Below are 19,453 nucleotides of genomic sequence, written 5' to 3' on the forward strand. Positions count from 1 at the left end.
ACTTATAAGGCTTATATTGAGACAACAAAAAAGTTCAAAGCAATAACTGATGGATGAAATATGAAGCAACTTTTAGTTATCCTTAAAAAAAATATCCATGATTATTCGACTAAGCAAACTATTCCAATGGCATGGTTATAACTTACCAAAAGGGAAAAAGGCACAGTTACACCCTCCCTGAGACGCCACCGAAACGGTTCCCATTAGAATAGATAAAGAAAAACTCTTATGGGAGACAACACGTACGTTGTATGCCAACATGATATCGTTAATAACTACATGAAGACTATACTCTCTTGGAAACTATTCTATACCTTTGATGCCATAGAATAATAGGATTTTGACCGAGTTGCCACTCCACGAAAACTCTGCTACTAGTGGAGGCTAATCCAAAGTTGCCCGGCACTTCAGTGAGACTTCAAGGCTGCAAGGTCTCAGTGGAGGGTGGCCAAAAAGTCACCCTCTAATCCTATTGCCACGGAGAATGGAAAACCCTGCACAACGTTATGTAATCATATTTTATATCTATCTAGGTAGGTATCATGTTCATGTCCCTGTAAGTTTTAAATTAGAAAGGCAAGAATGGTGAGCCTTCCTTTCTATATTTTTTGGGAAGACCTGGAGGCACGTTTTATGGACTTGAATTTTCCTGCTTCCATTCTTTTGAAAAATCGGAAGCTCTTATTCAATGATTTGGAAATTGTGCCCAAGAGTCCGAGCTAAGTCTAGCTAGTAAGACTGCTAGTTTGGCGATTTGCTTTGAACAAAATCCAGCAAGGCATTGACTAATACTTATTTATTATGAGTTTTGTTTGATGGGTCTTTTGATTCGCTGCTATGACCGTTTATTCATGTAAAATTTACCTTACAAACAATATGGTGAGAAAGAAAGAAAAAAAAATCTCCCCTACTTAGTTTACTTTCTTGTAGATTTGTCAAGAGATTAAAAGCCATCCATATCTCGGGCCCTACTTAAATTGGCTTCGAGCTACTTATTGCCTTGGTTCTTGCAAACTTTATCAAATAATCCTTGGGGAAAGGTTGTCAAATTTCCACTACATATCAAATAAAATGCATCACCTCAAACCCCATTGCTGGGAAGGTTAACCAGACGATTTATAATTGATCACCAAGTGCCTGCAAATCATCAAACAATATCATTACTCTTCTCCTCCCCATCTCGAACTCCAACTATTCTTAAAGAATCTATCGAAAAACACTCTGTACAACTGCTGTCTATGATCATGTCAAAGTACGTCAGGCATGCCAAGCTTTATAGCAAATTCTGCAGGCTTGTGCTCAATTTTTATCAACGAGAACAATTTTTTGTAGAAAAATTGCACAGAGTTTATCATCTACAAGTATATTCACCACCAGAAATTTAAACATGGCTTTTAGTTTTTTGTTCTCTGTCAGAAGACATCCTTGCAGTTCCCAATCAGCCTGAGGATGGACCAACCGGCTTGTGCATCTTATAACCCTGGCACCGATTAAAGGCTTGCATCCCTCAGGCTTCCTTAGTTGAATCCGGTGTTTTATTTTCCATCAAATATGAAGCATAAGTATCAAAAGCAACAAATAGATCATTTTCTCCCTTATCTTCTCTTAAATAAACTCTCTGAAGGTAGTTTAACTCTCTGAAGGCAGTTTAAAAGCAAATACATATGAAGTATGCATCGGCTCAACGATACATAATAAACAAGGGGGCAAGAACTATTATTATTGGCAACACAATCAATCCCCTTCAAAGGAGTATGATTGAACTCTTATTTTGAGCTATCAGTTTACTTCGATACCATCTGCCCGTTCTTCTTGTATTTCAGTCTGATTCATTTCTCCAACACTGGAGGTCTCCACCTGAAAAGCAGTGTCGGGTGCTCTCATCACCTTCTCTTCACCATCATCAGAGCTCGCCACCGACTGCTCATCCCCTGACTGCAGCTTTTGAGCAGATGGTTTTGGGTGTCGGATGGCAGCAGCAGCTTCTGGAACAGCGACCGTTGGTGGCTGAGGTGGGACCCACCTCCGCCGGCTGGGCCCTTCACTGGTTCCAGTTCCATAAGGGAGCTGCTTTGGTTCCTCCACTTTGGGCTCTGTTTCAGTTATTTTTGAAGTCTTCCCTCTCCACCAAGGCTCTGAAGTCTCATGAGTCTTCTCGTTCATTTGAAAGGAGGGGTCGATGCTCTCTTGTACTTCAGAACTCAACCCCTCATCGCTTGATTGGGATCGGAGGTCATAGCTGGGCTTTTGCTGAGGTTGCTGACGCACCTCCCAATATGGCTGTTTGATATAATCACATAAACAACAATGCTCAAAAGGTATGATATAAGAAGACAAACCCACACACATACACAAACATGACTACAAAATTAGAAAAGGTAATTCTGTCAAAGAAACTGAAGGTGGCGATTTTCTTTCACTTTCCTAGGATAGAAAAAATACGCCTAATATTTGAAAATCCTTATAAAATGTACTTAATCATACAAATAACACCTAATTCAACAAGGATAAACAATTGCATATGCATATCAAGAAAATGACCAAGGATATTAAAAAGAAAGGTTGCACAATTATTTTTTAACATACTAGGAAATTGTGCTAGATAATTAGAAGCTCAGAAGGTATCGCACAAACCTTTGGTCTAGGAGCTGAAACAGGTTTTTTTGGTGGTTGATCAAGACTCGGATGCATGTCATTGATATCCTGGACATTCGAATAAATAGGCAAATGGATTAAAATTGTTTTGTAATAGAGGGAAACCATTGCCAGTGCAGAAAAATAGTGAAATTAACAGTCTGGTTTTATTCCAGCAGGTAACCCCATCCCCTCTCTCTAAGCAATACCCCTGATCAGGAGAATAAAATACTGAAACTTATTAAAGCAATTTCAGTTCCCAAATAATGGGTAAGGTAAAAAAGTTTATGCCCTAGTGTGCAGATAACATCAACTCTTGTAACTACTAAAGTGAACAGGATACATATATGCAAAGTAATATACTTAAATCCCCCCCATGCCCAAAAAGATAAATAAATAAATTAAAATAAACAGGCTTCAACACGATACTGGTTTGCATCCAACCCTCTCTCTCTCTCTCATAATCATAAGGAATCATAAAGCCATAGAAGAGAACTAAAAGCTCTGATTATTTGTACATGTATAGAGTCCAAATAACTTCGTAAGATGGGTGCACATACATCTAGGGAATCCATAAAACTCCATAAGTTGGTCTGGATCTTTAATTGGTAAGATTTCATTTCTAAAAAAACCTCAAAAGCAGGTTAGATAATGATTCAGTATCCCTGAAAAAGGAGGTATAATTTGCTAAATTGGTCATCCATATATGTTGAATGGACATGCATGTTAATCAAGAGGCAGCAAGAATAAAAGACATGCAGTCCCCTCATATATTTCAAGCTCTAGGCCTGCATAAATAGAGAACTAAGATTCAATATCACATGATAGATGGCACATCCATCAGATAACTGTAGTAAAAGGAGAAAGCATGTTTCTTTTCAAAGATTGCATCATTTTAGGCTCATCACTTGAAAGGAAAAATTGATAAGAACCAACAATTAGCATATTCACTACTTATCAGGACTTTCATTTGACAAATTAATCATGATATGGGGTCCATTCTCAGAGGACCGGTTTCTAAAGGGCCAATATTGACATGGATCCCCTCCATTTAGAGCCTAGGAGTAGTACATATAATAAATTATTTTACCTTGCACTTTTAGATTAATTTTTTCATTTATCTTATTATTAGTTTAAATTCCTACTTTAGGTAGGATTGTGTCAAAACCTTTCTTCTACCTGCATATAGCATATACATAAATTTTTGTTATGCTTTAGGTTTTTCTCTTCAGTTAAAATTCAAGACAGTGAGACAACAAGAAATTTACCCTGTAAAGGTTGTTCCTCCTCAGCTTTGAGCTAGATTTCCAGTCAAAGGCTCAATTCATATTTGAGTGATTCTTATTTCAAATTGCAATTCTGGGAGCCAACTTCAAGGGCAAAAGAAATCTGAGAGCAGCAAAAATACCATCGGGCTGTTTCTCTCATTTCACTGGCCAATTAAGTTATACTTCTCAGAAATGCCAATTAAGTTACCCCTAGCCTATTTGTGGTCTCGGGCATCAATGAGACTCCTCAAAGTTGTATGGTAAGAACTGGAATTAATTTCACCTTTCCAAAATAATTAATTAACAAAGAAGATTCAGGGAATATGGAATATGGTTTTCCGTTATTGACTTGGAAGATCCAATTTGAGAATGCCTTATATCAGGGTTTCAAATACTCAAAGATCAGATAGAAATATCCAAAAAATTGCCGATCCATTTACATGTTATACCACCTTTATGCATATACTAACAAAAATGAACCTCATCAATGAGGTTGAGTTTAAAAAGACAACCTATAATTTCATGGCCATCGCTGTCATAACCTTAATTGAGTAGCCATCCTCTTTATGTAACTTAATTTTGTAACTTTTTTTAAGCAAATATTAACTCGAGATCCCAGTGCAGAAGATAAAACAGCTGGCATTCAGTGTCACAAATTCAAATGAAAAGATAAGAAACAATTCGAAATATCCGTGCAGAGAGTAATATACATACATACATACATATATATATATATATATATATATATATATATATATATATATATATATATATATATATATATATATATATATACACCATTCAAATTTCCTGTAAGGGTCGCATGGAAAAATGGTTTGAAGAAAGTGGGCCCTATATACTCAGACAGCATATCAAGATTCTAATGGACATTTTCTGATGAAGCACTATAATGAGTCTCCTAACAAAACATGTATGCAGGATGAATGGGAAATATTGCAGCATTGAAAAACACTAATATCACTTTCTTTCAGGCAAGCAATTATAGTGCCAGATTGATGTTGTCTTTATTGTTTCTTTTCAAGTTATGAAGGTATTGACAAGAGGATGAATTATATACCTCCATAAATGGCTTTGTGTGTGGTGCAGGTATAGACTCCACTGATGCAGGTGTGGATGAAGGCCTCGCTGTTCAATAACATCAAATAGGATGAGCAACAGAAGGGAATGTGAATTGCAACATAATGGCTTTTTTTTTGGTTGGGTTGGAGGAGAGGAGAGAGAGAGAAGGGGGGGGTCAGGGCATAGAGAAGAAACAGATGACTACCTCTTCCAAAGTCCATATTTGGCACGCCATTTACTTTAACTTGCTGAAAACAAAAAGTAAGGAACTAGTAAGAAATTTGTCAATAAAATCAAACTGATTAATGATAATACTCAAGTAGCTGAAGAGTTCGAAGTTCAAACTGTATACCCAGTCAAAATTGTACTTTACCTTTGAAAACATTGAGGGGAGACTTGCATCTGGTTGATTGACCTGAGAAGTTCTCCATGAATTGTTAACTGGTCCTGAAGATTGTACAGAGACATTGAAAATGGCAGTCAGCTAGAGAAAATTGCATCATTGGTAGTAATAATAGTATTGATTGAAAATTCTTGTCTGAGGACGTCTCACCAGTCACCACATTATCAAGCAATGCTCAAATATAGGAGAGATTTAAGATATAGCTCAAATGCAAGTATAAAATCACTCCCTACCTCAATAGTAAACCTAGAAGTTTAATGCTAGAAAGCCACCCAATTAAATGCAAGTTTTTTTTTTTTTTTTTTATCTCAACCAAGATCTTATCTCAACCAAGATCTTAACTTGTACCAGTTTTAGGAACCTCGAGATACAGTTATTAGCAATTTTAGGCTTGTAATATCTCGACCAGCATAACCCAATAAATACAAAGATATTGCATACTCACCTGTACCTGCCGGTACAAGACAAACCATACCAACCTGGTATGGTATCTGGGCTTGGTACACCCCTTACCATCACATGGTATTGTCTCAATGTTGGTATGGGGGCATATACCTTGTTGTCCTGTGTTTTACCAGTAAGTTATCCATACATGGTCCAGTATCGAACTGAAAACCTTGACAAATACAATATAAACATATTTGGATGATATTTTTTTAATCACCTTTTACTTCCTTACATAGATTTTTAACAAGCAAATTATAAAATCAATGCCTTTATAGTTGCTAATGGATTTACCATATCGGGCTGAGATTCCGGTCCCAAAATATCAGCCGAGATAGCAAAAAATATCATGTCCTTCCAAATTTACCTGCATTCCATATTGGCCAAGATAGACTAAGATCTCAGTTCATCTGTCTTGACCACCCAATGAGATGACCAAAATCTCAGCTTTTAGAAACCATGACTAGAAGCGTATATGCACAGACACAAAGTAGAGTCATGGAGTGTTATATTTTAATTGTAGGTTGACTAGAGGGGGTCCTCGAATCATTATTTTGTTTCAAATTTGTCCGGGTCTCAATTCGTCTGGAGTCTATGAGGATCCAAGTTTGGAACTATATTATTGAGTGTTTAAGTTAATGGGCTTGAATCATCAAGTTTATACAACTTTTCAGTTTACAAAATCTCTCAGAAATATTATTAGTTATTCTTCTTATTTGCCACTTCTTCATTGGGATTACTTTTTCTTTCTATACCCAGTTTAACTCTATTACATGAAAAGGTATCAAATGGAACATTTCTATCATTAACCTTGTAAGCTATTTGTTCTATGTTTGCTATCACCTTACCTAAAGCCAACAATGCACATGGAATTTTAGTGATTTTTTTGAATTTCTTGTTTTCTGAACATATCAATATTACTAACCAAATCTTGCCAACCAACCCCTAAGGACTTCAATTGCCATCAATATTCAACATAGCAGACTAATTTTTTCACAGGATAATGCATTCCATTAAAGCCATACCACATAAGCTAGTTACCATTGGAGAAAATGACATGCCCATTTGATTAACTTACCATTCCCTACTGTAGATTGGATATACTCTTCTATCAGCTTCTCTTGAGAGAAACTGTTCTCCCTTGTGCTTTCCAGCTTACGAATAGCATCACCCATGGATTTCATCTCTTTAACTTGGACATCTAGCGCTACCATAAAAGCCTCAAAATACTTCCTCTCTAACAAGAAGAATCGAGAAGAAGCTCTCAAAGTCAGGAACCCAAGACCAAAATGACATGAATAATTTACAGGTAGAGAAGGAGGGATAAATTCATGCAGAAGTGAATAACCTTCATGTTTTGCATTTAATAATTCTTGGCTTGCTTCAGCAACAACAGCAGCAGATGAGGCTGCTGCTTTAGCAGCTTCTGCTGCTTCTTCAGCCAACCTGGAACTCTGCTTGTCTTCCTTATCAGATTCACTTTCTTCTGCTACAACCTTTCTGATCCAAGATTTCAGCTTAGGAACAACTACATTCTGTTAAAAGAAATTGTAAGCAGAGTAATATAACTTTTACTTAATGTCTCCCAAGTCTGAATCAGAAAAAAAAAAGTCAATCAGCAGCAAGGCTTTAATTGTTGGGTGACATTGGACATGCTGCCTGGTGGCGAGCATGGCATGGGCCATGCTGGCACATGAGCTCGCTGTACTGGAACAAAAGAAACTAAATAATAATAATAATAATTTAAAATTTCTCTTTTATTTTAAAAATATTAAACTTAGGGTTGAAAGGTGTTGTGGCAACTTGAGCTAGATGCCATTATTGGCATGGCATGGCATGTGCCAGCGAGCACCTGAAACAATTGTTAGCAGCAATTTAAAACCTAAAGTAAACTGCAAGACGGGTGAAAGCGTGGAGAGAAATACCTTAAAAACAACAGCCGTACCAGCACCTGTAGCAGCTAGAACCCCTGTGGCAAGAAGTGCATGGGACCAGTGAAATTTGGATTGCTGCAAACTTGGAGACACGAGAACCCCACTAGCAGGAGCAGCAGCTGGTTGTGGAGTTTGTACTGAGGCTTGAGGCTGCAAGGTTGTCGATGATTTTGGCTGGACAGCTGCTGACAACCAAAACGAATCAGCCATTCGATTAAGGAGACGAGACAGAGGAATTTGTTTTCTATTTGCATTTTATAGAAATTTTGGTTATTTTCTTCAAGTTTGCTAAGATGTAACACATGCAGGAATAATAGTTTTTGCAAGTTAGGATGGTGACATATCAAATTAAAGAGGTGGCTTCATCCTTTAGACAAACAAAAGGAGCCACTCAAATTGGATCACGTGAAAGTTTTCTTAGAAAAGCATCAATCAGATTAGAAGTATTACTTTGGGTGGATTTTGTCCTGATAGGTCATTTTGACTCTATTATCACTTGGGCAAGACCAAAACTCCTAATCACAGCCATACTAGATTTAAAATGCCTGCTCAAATTATTCAATTTACACGGATACTAAGAGAGCGATCAAATCAAAGTAGGTTAAGAAACAAAAACCACACTATATTTGCTATAACACATGTGCTACTTTTCTACATTGGTGTAAGTAAAGTAACCAATTTAGAATTGAATCTTTTTTTAAAAAAAATGTGTTCTTTTATCACCCATCAAGGAATTAATTGATGGGACATTCCATTTCTTTCCAATAAAAGTTGGCATCAAAACATCATTTCAGATTATCTTCTTTAACCAGGAGTCTAGTTTGAAGCTCTCATCCCACAAAACTTTAAAAAACACATATGCCTGCCCAACCAATTCCTTGATCTTTTAATGCTCAAAATGAGAAAACAAAAGGTTTCACCAAATATCAATGACAAACAGCAATTCAACCAAATTTGTCATGTGGCAAACTTAATCTAAAAGTCCATGGTCCTAGGATAAAAGTATCTCACCAAAGTTTTATAAATCACATTCTCAAGTAAAACAAACGTAGAAAATGTATAAAAACAATACTGGAATATAAGTAAAAAAAAAATATGCAATGCAAAATCAAAACTAAAACAAAAGTGATAAGTTTAATGCAAATAGCATAAAAATTCATTGCTGTTAACTCATGGTGGAGATGGTGGTGGTCTATGGTAGTTCAGCAATCACAAGATTTATTTGTAAGATGTATAAAATCTAAGAAGCATTTATGACTGGTATTGTGTTGTCAGTATCAAGTTTAGTTACAAAACAACGCAATGGGTTCAAAAAGATTACCCTGATTTGTGGTGGCAGCCTCAACATTGGCAGCATTTGGAGGAGGGTCCTGCAATACATATGAAACATCGAAACAGTGACAAACAATATAACAAGCCTCCATGAAAGAATGCCTTGCCAGAAGGAAAAAGGTAGTTGTAAGATGTTGAGATGCACAATGAACTCTAGGAAAGAAAGAATGGAAGAAAAGTCTTACAGGTACACGGCGGAAGGCTTCATCTATTTCCTCCTTTGTCAGGCCTTTCCTTTCAAGAAAGGAACGTCTGTGAATGATTGGGGAACCCCTTACTCTTGGATGAGATAGAAACTTAACAGCATTCTGCACTTGGTCCTCCCTTATTGGTTGCGGGATTGCAAATACTGGTTCTCTTGAAGCTTCATTGGCAATCTCTCCTTTGACATCCTTACCATCTCCCTCCGCTGTCTTTGATAACTCGGGCCCTAATGTTACGTGGCACAATCAATGTTAATGTAAAAATATCATAGGCTGTTTACTCTTCATAATTTTACAGGGATCATATACATGCATTGACAAGCCCTGCATTTTCCCTGAAGAGTTCAAGCTTACAACGAAAAATGACACCATTTGCTATGTTGAACAAACCCATAATTCAGGTAAGTTTGTTATTGTAGATCTCTTTATGATATTGGAAGCTGTTATTTGCAGAAACGATAGCAAAATAACTCTGTGAAAGAAAAAAGCTTGAATTTGTAAGGTAGTTCAAGAACCTTGGAATATAAGCAAACTCGGTCTACTTCCAAAATGTTTGAAAAAACTAAGTAACCTCGTGAGACTATAAGAAACTTCTTCATCACACCAGCTGTAGCAAGCTATTCATAACCTCAACGAACAAAGAGGCTGGTTCAGCAGACTCTCTGTCTCTGTGATATCCAGTTTATCTTGCTTTATAGGTATCACAACTGAAACCTCGAGCCAACAAAAGTACGCATCAAGAATTCTAACAGAAAAAGAAAAAAAATGTAGACATTGGTAACCAAGGTAATTTTCACATAAAGCCCTGATCTTCACCCAAATCAAAGTTTCCCTTCTTCTGATATTCTTCTGACATCCACGGATGCTGATTACTACTTTTTGTTTCCTTTTTAATTTAATTAAATCAGCACCCAAACTCCCACCTTCCTCCTTGCCAATAAATAGGATCAGTCAAAGGCAAGCAGCACTTTTCAATATGTCAAAAAAAAAAAAAAAATTCTTTTACCTAATCCTTGCCAATTTTACCAATAAATTCGAGCTTCTTTATCTCAGCACAAACCATCATCAGCCAATTTAATTATTTCTTTTCTTATCCAATAATGAATTTCCCTATGCATCGATCAAAACACTACCACCATAGCCGATAACATCCAGCATGCGGACAAATTCTGATCGGAGATAAAGGGAACCCAGTAAGAAGTATACAAAAGCGAGCGAAAAAAACCTAAAACTGTAATCTAGTACCTGGGAAACGAAAAGGAACCTTTTTTTTTCTCTTTGATGACTCCGGGTTGGAAACCCAGTGGAAACGATGGAACAGAACCTTAAATTGGGGCAAATACTTGAAAACAAGGATTTGGGGAAGAGAAGAAATCACCTTGGTTTTCGGGAGTGTCGCTGGGAGAGCTCGGGGGAGGCGCGGATTGGGTCGCCATGGTCACGACCAGTTCCCACCGCTGTATAGAACCTTTGGGGCTGAAGAAAGGAGAGATCTTGGAGGACTAGAAATGGAAGACCAACCACGAGGACTCGAAAAGGACAAAAGTCTATGAGTAAAAAAGATAAGGGGTCTTTTGATCTTCCAAGGAAAGAATTGGATTGGATTGGACTCGTTTTAAAGATGGTCATCAGACTCTGTGGCAGACCGACTCGGGGAAGGAGTACAGAACTTGGAGAATGGTTTCGTTTGGGAATATTATCAGTCAGCTCTTGCTCCTTTTTCTTATTCGGTGAATGGATTTTTGTTTACACAACCTTGCTTAAGAGGGTAAAAAAGATCATAATTCACGATTAAAGTTGATCTATTTTCTTTTCCTTATGAACTCGCATGGGTTAGATTGCGTCTTGGGCGAGCAACAATCCATGCATACGCAATCTTGGTTTATTTTTGCCAAAGAGTTTGGATCCTCTCCACGTTAAAGAGTTGAATCTAATAACTTGAGTCCCCCAGTTTGCAGCAGCCCATATATCGCATGATGGCCCATGATTACATGGGTGCCATGTATGGAGGGGTTTGGATTGTACCTTCCATGCAAAAGAGTGATTGATTTGTTTTTTCACCATGTCGACTATTGGATCACATCCTGCATCGATCTCAAAACACCCCTTACACCTCATTTATCTATCTGCACAGATTTCTAAGCGATCATTGCGCGATCCAATAGTGGATTCATGCGATGGAAGGGGAATCGTTTTTTCGTGCATAAATTACAATCCCTATCCTATATGGAGGAGGGCACACGACATTTTGCAGAAGGACCGAGTTGCAATTGTGTGCTATAATGCGATTCACGGATGGTTGTGATCTTAAGATTGGAATTTTCAACTGGTATACTGTATTCTCTTTGCTTGCTTGCCAATCATGCTCTACGATAACCACGATAGGAGAACGGAAGCTAGAATGAGTTTGAATCCTCACAAATTTAAAGATGATATGCAATCATGACAAACTATGTATTGTGGGACAGCCCGTGATGCATCGAGCTCGTGTATCGCAGAGGTATTGTATCATGTACAACATGAATCCTAATCTTCAAGTTCCATCTCTAAACTTGAGAGGATCCTTAGGTTATTTTCAAAAAAGCAAGCATGTGTGAGAGACATGTGATTTCCAGGACTCACGCTACTACCAATTTGAAAATGAAACCTAGTCCTCTTGTAGTTTGATCATCACCTCGTAATTAGTAACATAACACGGAATAGAGATAGACAAGCACACATTTTAAGTATTAAGAAAATTGTTGGGTAATCACATGCACCAGTGCACATTTTAACTATTAAAAAATTCTAGGGTCCATTGTGACCATTCATGCGACTTGATTATAAAATAGATATGATAGAAATCGGTGTAACCACCTACTCTTACCGTATATCTCCCGACAACTCAATGCCTTGCAAAGTTGCAATGGACTAAGGAAAATACTTTAGGTCATTGATAAATTGCCTAGGAGAATTTATCATGCTCATAATTACTTGGCAACTTCACAATCAGTCGACCCATTGTATTTGGCAGCAAATCTGTAGCTTGTACTAATCTTCTCTTGCCACCTAGATGGAGAAGTGTTTATGTGCATTTTACGAGAGATATGGCAAAATAAATGAAATAGCTGTAACTTGGCCTAAGCTTCATCATGGATAAGCTCGATTTGAAACTAAATGAATCGAGCTTGAATTATCAATTCAAGTTCAAAAATAATGTCAAGCCAAGCCAAAAAGAAAAAAGAAAAGAAAAACGCCTAACTCATTCAATCTTGTCTAAATAAGGCTTGGTTTTCTATAGAGTCAAAATATCATTTGTAGTATTTTTTTCCTCTAATCTACCTTATATCAAGACAAAATGTAATTGGTTTAATGTATGAATTAATCAAATGTTCTTCAGATTAGCTATGTCTGAAGTCAAGCTGAATTAAGCTCTATTTTGATTAAGAATTTACATGCTGCATGTTTAGATTGTGTCCGACTAGGTTCAAAATTAAGCCTGAATTGAGCTTGAAATAGCAGTAAACAAACTAAGCTCGAACAAGCATTTCAAGCTTAATGAGTTTAATTTCAACTGAGTTTAACCACATCCAGGCCTTTAACTCCTTTTACACCCCAACCGGAGTGGTATTACTCATGGATTAAACAGCATATTCTAAATCTTCACGCATACCAAAATGAAGCCTAGAAGATAGGCCTTGGCCTGTTTTCATGCAAACACGTCAAGTGTTCACACGCGCGCCGATACGCTGGGATTCACCGCCTTCATTACCTGCCATTTGCCACACGTGCGTAGGGCCCGCCAGGTCGTATTTAACTCTTAAGAGGGCGGGGATTACGGAAATCTGAGCCCTAGTTTAACGGCTAAAATCGCTCCGGTCGCCGAGTTTTAAACCACAAACGGGGAGTCCCCTCCTTCAGACCCGCGGGCTCCCCAACTAATCCTGCTCCGGCGGCACATCCGAACGGGGTCGCTATAAGATGAGAGCCCGCAGCCTCTTCTGGTTTCAGAGAAGAAGGGAGAAGAGGAAGAAGAAGGCAGAATAGAAGAAGAAGAGGATTGCATCATAGAGAGGTCTGTGGACACTTGAAGCCCTCCATGTTATTTCTTAGTTACTTAGATTTTTGTATCTAAAAAATTTATGCTCTTTGATCTGAATTCCGGTCTTAATCTGTTTCTGTTTTCCATCTCAGCCTATTCGTACTGTGTCAGCTTTTTTTTTTCCCTTTTTTTTAATGTTTATGGATAACCAATGAAAAATTCTTGGCTTTGTGAGTTGTTATCGTTAAGTTGATTAGATTGACTTATTTTTATTTCGTATTTTCTCTTGAATTGTTTCGTGCATAAACAGTATTCTGATCTAGTTTCCATTGTTGAATAGGAGAAAGTAGCTTTCTTTTTTTTATTTTTTTGAGGGGAGCAAATCTTGTTATTTATTTATTTATCTGGTTTTCTTCAGAATCTGAAGAGGTGGAGGAGATGGATCCCATCAAGAGGCTGCAATCCGGGTTCGAGCACTTCAAGAAGGAAACCTACGAGTGAGTGAATAATTTGTTTTTCAAATGACAAAAAATGGCATTTTTATTTTATAAATTTTATAACCTATGAAACTATATCATTTTTAGTTTTCATATCTAAGCCGCTATTTTTAATATATTTCGATCGGGCAAAATCCAAGAAAGATATAATCTGATAAGGGCATTTTGGTCATTATGTGCTTTTATTGGTCAGCTCGGATGGAACGGCAACTATTTATTTTCTTGGTTGTTGAATGATATTTTATTTTGTCAAGACCAAAGAGTCCCGATTTGTTGAACGAAATTACATCTGTGCCGTGCAGGAAGAAGCCTGATGTCTTCCGCACGCTCGCCGAGGGCCAGAGCCCCAAGGTAATCTCGGGGTTCATTCCATGGAAGAACTAAAGGTTTCGCAGTCACCTTTTTTTTTTTTTGATCAATTACTTTTCTACATAAATTTTTATTTTTAAACAAATCAATGATCACTATTTGTTAGTGTGAAAATAATGCATAGTCTTGAATAACATATACCTTGGTAGTTTATTATTTTCAAAATATTATACTTTTAGAAATATTAATATGTTTGATGGTGATGCTAGCGATATCTTTTTATACTTAACATTATAGACATGATCTAAATTGGATGAGCGATCAATTGTGAAGCAAAAATATTGGCTTCATTACTTGTACATGGAATTTGTTGGTATAAAGATGTAGCATTTTTTTAATATTTCTTAATTTAATATAAAAGCTTGATTTTTTTTTTTTGGTTCAATGGTCGAAGATGCAGTTTTTCACTACATAATTACTATTGTGACATAAAACAAATAAGCAAGCATTGTATTTTTGCCCTTTTCTCTTAGAAAATCGAAAATAAATATAAAATATATGCGATACTATTTTTATTTTTAAAAATATTTTATATTTTATAAATAATTTGCTATTAATTTTCTTAAAAATAAGATGATTTTTGATCAAAAACCGATTCCTCCTCCATGCGCTTATTCATCATTACTATTATTTACCTTCAATATACTGTTGTGGATATTGAGCGGCAAAAACAACTGCCACTATTATTATTTCTGTTGCTGCCATTTCCATATTAATTAGAATTTAGACATAACATATTTTTATTTTTTAAGTAAATCTAAAACTTTTAATTTTTATTTAAAAAATAGAAGAACGAATATTGTGTGAAATGCTCCACCGAAAAGAACAAATAATAGCTAAGATCTTGACAAAAAAAAAAAAAGAATAATAAATTACTGAGACCGGGACATGATTTTTAATATTTTTCCCATGACCTCACTGACATGGGAGCTTGGGCTGGTTTGTTGGGTCAATGAATACAGTTCATGGTGTTCGCATGTGCGGACTCGCGCGTGTGCCCGTCGGTGGTGTTCGATTTCCAGCCAGGTGAGGCCTTCACGGTCCGCAACATCGCCAACATGGTCCCACCCTACGACAAGGTATATATACAGCATCATCCCATGCGCCCAATCACGACCCTTCATTCCTCTGATGAAGATGATCAAGGGCCCGCATGCCAAACTAATCCCTTGTTTTTGACCGATGCTGTTCGTGCTCGCAGACCAAGTACGCTGGCGTCGGCTCCGCCATAGAATATGCAGTCCACCATCTCAAGGTCAGAAGTCAACAAACTCTGCGCCTCCACCAATAATTCTCTCCCACCACCATGAAAGCTCTCAAAATAACTATATACTACATGCTGAGGCCAAAGTTTATATATATGTGGGTTTGTATATTATATAAATGAGAATTCAAGGAAGGATTTTTTATCTGAGATAGTTAGAAGAAAAAGATATTTTTATACAAAAATTTCAATCAAAATAAAATTATCTAATTTACAAGAACGAAATTTTAACATACTTAATATTTTTAGCTTAATATGTATCTATCATAATTCTATTTTTTTATTTGAGCTTTTTTTTTTTTTGCCAAATTGTTCGATTTTTTTAGCCTTTGTTTGGTAAGTTGCTGTAAGAATTTTTTTTAATGATTTAAAACTCTAGTAAATTAAATTCACGATCTATTCAATCAAAAAATTAAAAAATTGCTAAAACCAGATAAATATTAATTATGAACTCTCGATTCCTAAAAAGAAATTCTTGTATATCGGATAGCCGGCCTCAACAATGAATTTTGATCAGCTTTTTTTTTTTTGTTCTGAAGTTATAGTAAGTTTGCAAAGAATTAATTAAGTTGCCTACGATACCTAATTAATCTATGTTTCTTCAGAAGATAGCCTATTGTTCATATAGCTAGTAAAAACCATGATATCATTACCTATGTTTTGAATTGGGCCATTAGGTAGCCAAAAGCATCCAAGTGACAAACATTGGTAGTATCCTATCAAGAAAGGGATAGGAATTAAATAAGAAAGTCGTTTAATTCTCCAATCAGAATATTCCATTTTTAAGAAAGTACATGGGGACAACATTGCTCTACTAAAGCCACCAATTTTGAGAGTCGTAATTCCTCTTTAGTTTAATCATAGCCATTATCCTAATACGGCCTCCTCTTATCCTACCAACATTTAGACTCTATCATTCATGGCACACAAATTATCGGACAGGTGGAGAACATCGTGGTGATCGGTCACAGCCGCTGCGGAGGCATCAAAGGGCTCATGTCGATCAAGGATGATGGCTCCACCAGCTCGTATGTACTTTTTCCTTTATTCTTCTCCTGCATTCCATGGAATAGAATCGAAGGTGGGAATAGAGAGGCATCATTCTCATCTCCTACTTGCACCACCTCCTAAAGTTTGGGGATACTGGAATTCTAACTTCTTATGAAAATACGATGCATGCATGCATGTGGACTCACGTTAAAAACCGTCTGCACTGGATATATAGCAGGCTAGTAATTATTTTTTACCTGCAGTTTTTAATCGGACAAATGCGGTTCTGCTGATAATTTTTGTTTATTTACTTGATGCTTGCAGCGACTTCATAGAGGACTGGGTGAAGATATGTATGCCTGCAAGAGAGAAGGTGAAGAGCAGTTGTTCTAAATTGGCCTTCCCGGAACAATGCACCAAATGTGAAAAGGTGTCGCCTAGTTCCTTCTTTGCTACTACATTTTTGTTTTAGCTTTTAATGGTTTTAATTAAGATTCGCCATCTCGGTACCGGACCTCATATTGGTGTCACACTAGTATAGTGTCGACACGGTATGCAGTTTTTTTGACATACCGAATATCGGTACGTCATCGATATCGGTATCGGTACCGAACCGGTATGGTACGGTATGCTTGGTATCGTTCAATTTGGTATGGTACGATATATCATGGTTTTAATAATGTCGATACATACAAGTAATGACACATGAACATGCATCGGGTCTTACCTCCACAACTATAATGCACATAGATTTCTAGCTTGCTTGTAGTCCTATAGGAATTAGTGAGCAATTATTACTTTCACCAAGCCAACCCTGTATAGATGCATTAAAGCTTATTATTATTATTATTATTTCTGATAACCATGCAGTAAAAGGTGACTCTTGATACTACATGCCGATTAGGCTCATTTGAAAATGTATGATTTTTTTTTCTAGTTTTACTAAAATTTTAATGGTTTTATTTTTTTCCTTTTTTCTGTTATATATATGTATGCAGGAAGCAGTGAATGTATCTCTGGATAATTTAAAGACATACCCCTTCGTCGAAGAAGCATTGGAGAAGAAGACTCTTTCTTTATATGGAGGTTACTATGATTTTGTTAGTGGCAATTTTGAGGCCTGGGAGGTGTAAACCTCGGCCTGATCCTCTCTTGATCACTGAGTTCTCAGTTTTTTCATAATAAATTTGAGATCTTTTGTCCTTGCTGGTCCATTAATTGGTACCGGCATGCCCAAAGCTGTTTTGGACCTTTGGATGAAAATGCATTGCTTGATTTTTCTTTAGTTTTTCTGTATGATGAGAAATTTTTCCTTCTCCAGTGGTCTTGGACCAAACCCTCTCCCTTTGTTCCACACAAAGAGGTGACTGAAACCAATTGGTTCTATGAAAGAAATCAAATCTCCAACCGGGAGGAAGATTGATATTTTCATGGTTTTCTTAATGGAATTGATATATTCAATCACTGCTCGACCATTGTAAAAATCACATGGCCAAAGACGACCAATAGTAACAATAAAAAAAGTTGTTTATATGCAACAAAAGAGATGAACTACTAATTTACGAATGATTTTTTTTTGGACAAAGTAACAAATAGTTTGCCAACAAAGTGTAAAATTCAAGGTTTTCTTAATGGCATTGATATATTCAATAACTGGCCGACCACTGTAAAAATGATATGGATAAAGAATAATCATGAATAATTCAAACACTAATCACCAAACTTTAGCTCAGATTAAGTGGTCAGGGTTCTATTTCTGTTGTAGAAGGGTTAGAAAAATAGAACCACTCAAAAACAGCAACAATAATGATAATGATAATAATAGTATCAGTACCACCATTATTAATATTAATATTATTATTATTATTACTACTATTTATAATAATGATGATGATGATATAATTCAAAAACTTTATAATAGCTCATAAAATATTATTACTATAATAAAAGATTTAGAATCAAGTCTTCTAACTCAAGCATATCAATCCAGATAAATGTAACACAAGTCAGGACTACCATAACTATGAGGACATGGAACATGGACGAGAAGGAATCCGGAAGCTGCTACAATCGAAAATTTTCCTATGCATGTGGTCCAAAATTTTCCTGAAGCAGCAACGACCGCCTACCCCAAATCACACCCTTTTTTTCTATTTTGACCGGCCAACGATGTCCCACGCTTCTTCCAAAAAGCACAACTACTTGACCACAAATCCGACTCCCACTTGAGAACTCTAACATCGAACCCTGGCGGGCCAGGCCTCGCCTTGCCTTTAGGTTCCCCCCGCTCCTGCGGACCGCGGACCAAGGAGACAGGGACAGTCCACGCAAAATAATGAAAATAATAACAACTGGATTGTGGTATCCCCGCCGTGATACCCAAAACGTACCCAAACGCTGAGGCCTGATGATTTTTTTTTTTTTTAACCTCCATGGCTTATACTAATCTCATGTGAGCACTGCGATGAAAATTCAGAAAAAAAAATATATCATAGAAATAGAAGAATAGATACATTGTGGGTTCAAACAATTTCATTAAAGTGGTGAGTAGTAAATAAGTTAATTCAATCCACAGTCCTATTCGTCTTTCTATATATATATATATATATATATATATATATATATATATATATATATATATATATATATATATATATATATATGCATAATTTGGTAGACAAACACTTTCTCAAAAGCCTTTGGATGTTAGCCATCCAATAAACTTTACTGAATTTCTTTCTAGGCTCGTTTGGTTCTGGAAATCATTTTTTTTTAAGAAATATAATTAATAGAAAGCAGATTTTTCGGAAGAGGATGCTTGAGAAAGTACTTTTGGTATGTTTGATTGATCATAGAAAATGATAGATTTTTAGAATGATTATGTTTGGTTGATCATCTACTTTTCTGCAAAAGTTATATTTAATTTCTATTATACTCTTAATAAAAATTAGGCCTTTTGCTCGCTCGTAACTGAAGAGCTTTTTTTAAAAAAATAAAAATATTTACATTTCCGG

At 36.5% G+C, this 19,453-nt stretch overlaps 2 protein-coding genes across 3 annotated transcripts; one reads left to right on the forward strand and one right to left on the reverse strand.

Moving 5' to 3' along the window:
- Nucleotides 1–1,517: 1,517 nt before the first annotated feature.
- On the reverse strand, nucleotides 1,518–11,219 carry LOC103701987 (peroxisomal membrane protein PEX14-like). 2 transcript variants are annotated; one of them, XM_008784239.3, is made up of 11 exons: nucleotides 10,677–11,219; nucleotides 9,281–9,525; nucleotides 9,085–9,133; nucleotides 7,755–7,945; nucleotides 7,178–7,364; nucleotides 6,908–7,066; nucleotides 5,356–5,429; nucleotides 5,188–5,230; nucleotides 4,981–5,048; nucleotides 2,635–2,703; nucleotides 1,518–2,280 (listed from the first exon to the last, which is right to left on the reverse strand). In XM_008784239.3, exons 1-11 carry the CDS (start codon nucleotides 10,732–10,734, stop codon nucleotides 1,780–1,782), a joined length of 1,644 nt encoding a protein of 547 aa, XP_008782461.1. In that variant the 5' UTR covers nucleotides 10,735–11,219; the 3' UTR covers nucleotides 1,518–1,779. The 2 variants fall into 2 exon arrangements, with proteins under 2 accessions (XP_008782461.1, XP_008782460.1); XM_008784238.3 differs by having other exon boundaries at nucleotides 7,755–7,948.
- Nucleotides 11,220–13,140: 1,921 nt separating this feature from the next.
- Nucleotides 13,141–17,724, forward strand: LOC103701986 (carbonic anhydrase, chloroplastic). The gene is made up of 8 exons (XM_008784234.1): nucleotides 13,141–13,352; nucleotides 13,738–13,816; nucleotides 14,119–14,167; nucleotides 15,148–15,264; nucleotides 15,387–15,440; nucleotides 16,392–16,477; nucleotides 16,764–16,869; nucleotides 17,438–17,724. The coding sequence occupies exons 2-8, from the start codon at nucleotides 13,758–13,760 to the stop codon at nucleotides 17,570–17,572; spliced, it is 606 nt and encodes a 201-aa protein (XP_008782456.1). The 5' UTR covers nucleotides 13,141–13,352; nucleotides 13,738–13,757; the 3' UTR covers nucleotides 17,573–17,724.
- The last annotated feature ends 1,729 nt before the right edge of the window (nucleotides 17,725–19,453 follow it).

This window comes from Phoenix dactylifera, chromosome 6 (assembly GCF_009389715.1).
Source record: "Phoenix dactylifera cultivar Barhee BC4 chromosome 6, palm_55x_up_171113_PBpolish2nd_filt_p, whole genome shotgun sequence".
In the NCBI taxonomy this organism is placed as follows: Eukaryota; Viridiplantae; Streptophyta; class Magnoliopsida; order Arecales; family Arecaceae; genus Phoenix; species Phoenix dactylifera.

Excerpts from the sequence above, each read along its gene's own strand:
- LOC103701987 (XM_008784238.3), bottom strand. The coding sequence starts at position 10,734 with ATGGCGACCCAATCCGCGCCTCCCCCGAGCTCTCCCAGCGACACTCCC. Across the intron at positions 7,365-7,754 it reads GTACGGCTGTTGTTTTTAAG|AATGTAGTTGTTCCTAAGCT; the intron begins GTATTTCTCTCC and ends TTCTTTTAACAG. Across the intron at positions 5,430-6,907 it reads CCAATCTACAGTAGGGAATG|GACCAGTTAACAATTCATGG; the intron begins GTAAGTTAATCA and ends TACAATCTTCAG.
- LOC103701986 (XM_008784234.1), top strand. The coding sequence starts at position 13,758 with ATGGATCCCATCAAGAGGCTGCAATCCGGGTTCGAGCACTTCAAGAAG. Across the intron at positions 15,441-16,391 it reads ATGCAGTCCACCATCTCAAG|GTGGAGAACATCGTGGTGAT; the intron begins GTCAGAAGTCAA and ends ATTATCGGACAG. Across the intron at positions 16,478-16,763 it reads GATGATGGCTCCACCAGCTC|CGACTTCATAGAGGACTGGG; the intron begins GTATGTACTTTT and ends TGATGCTTGCAG.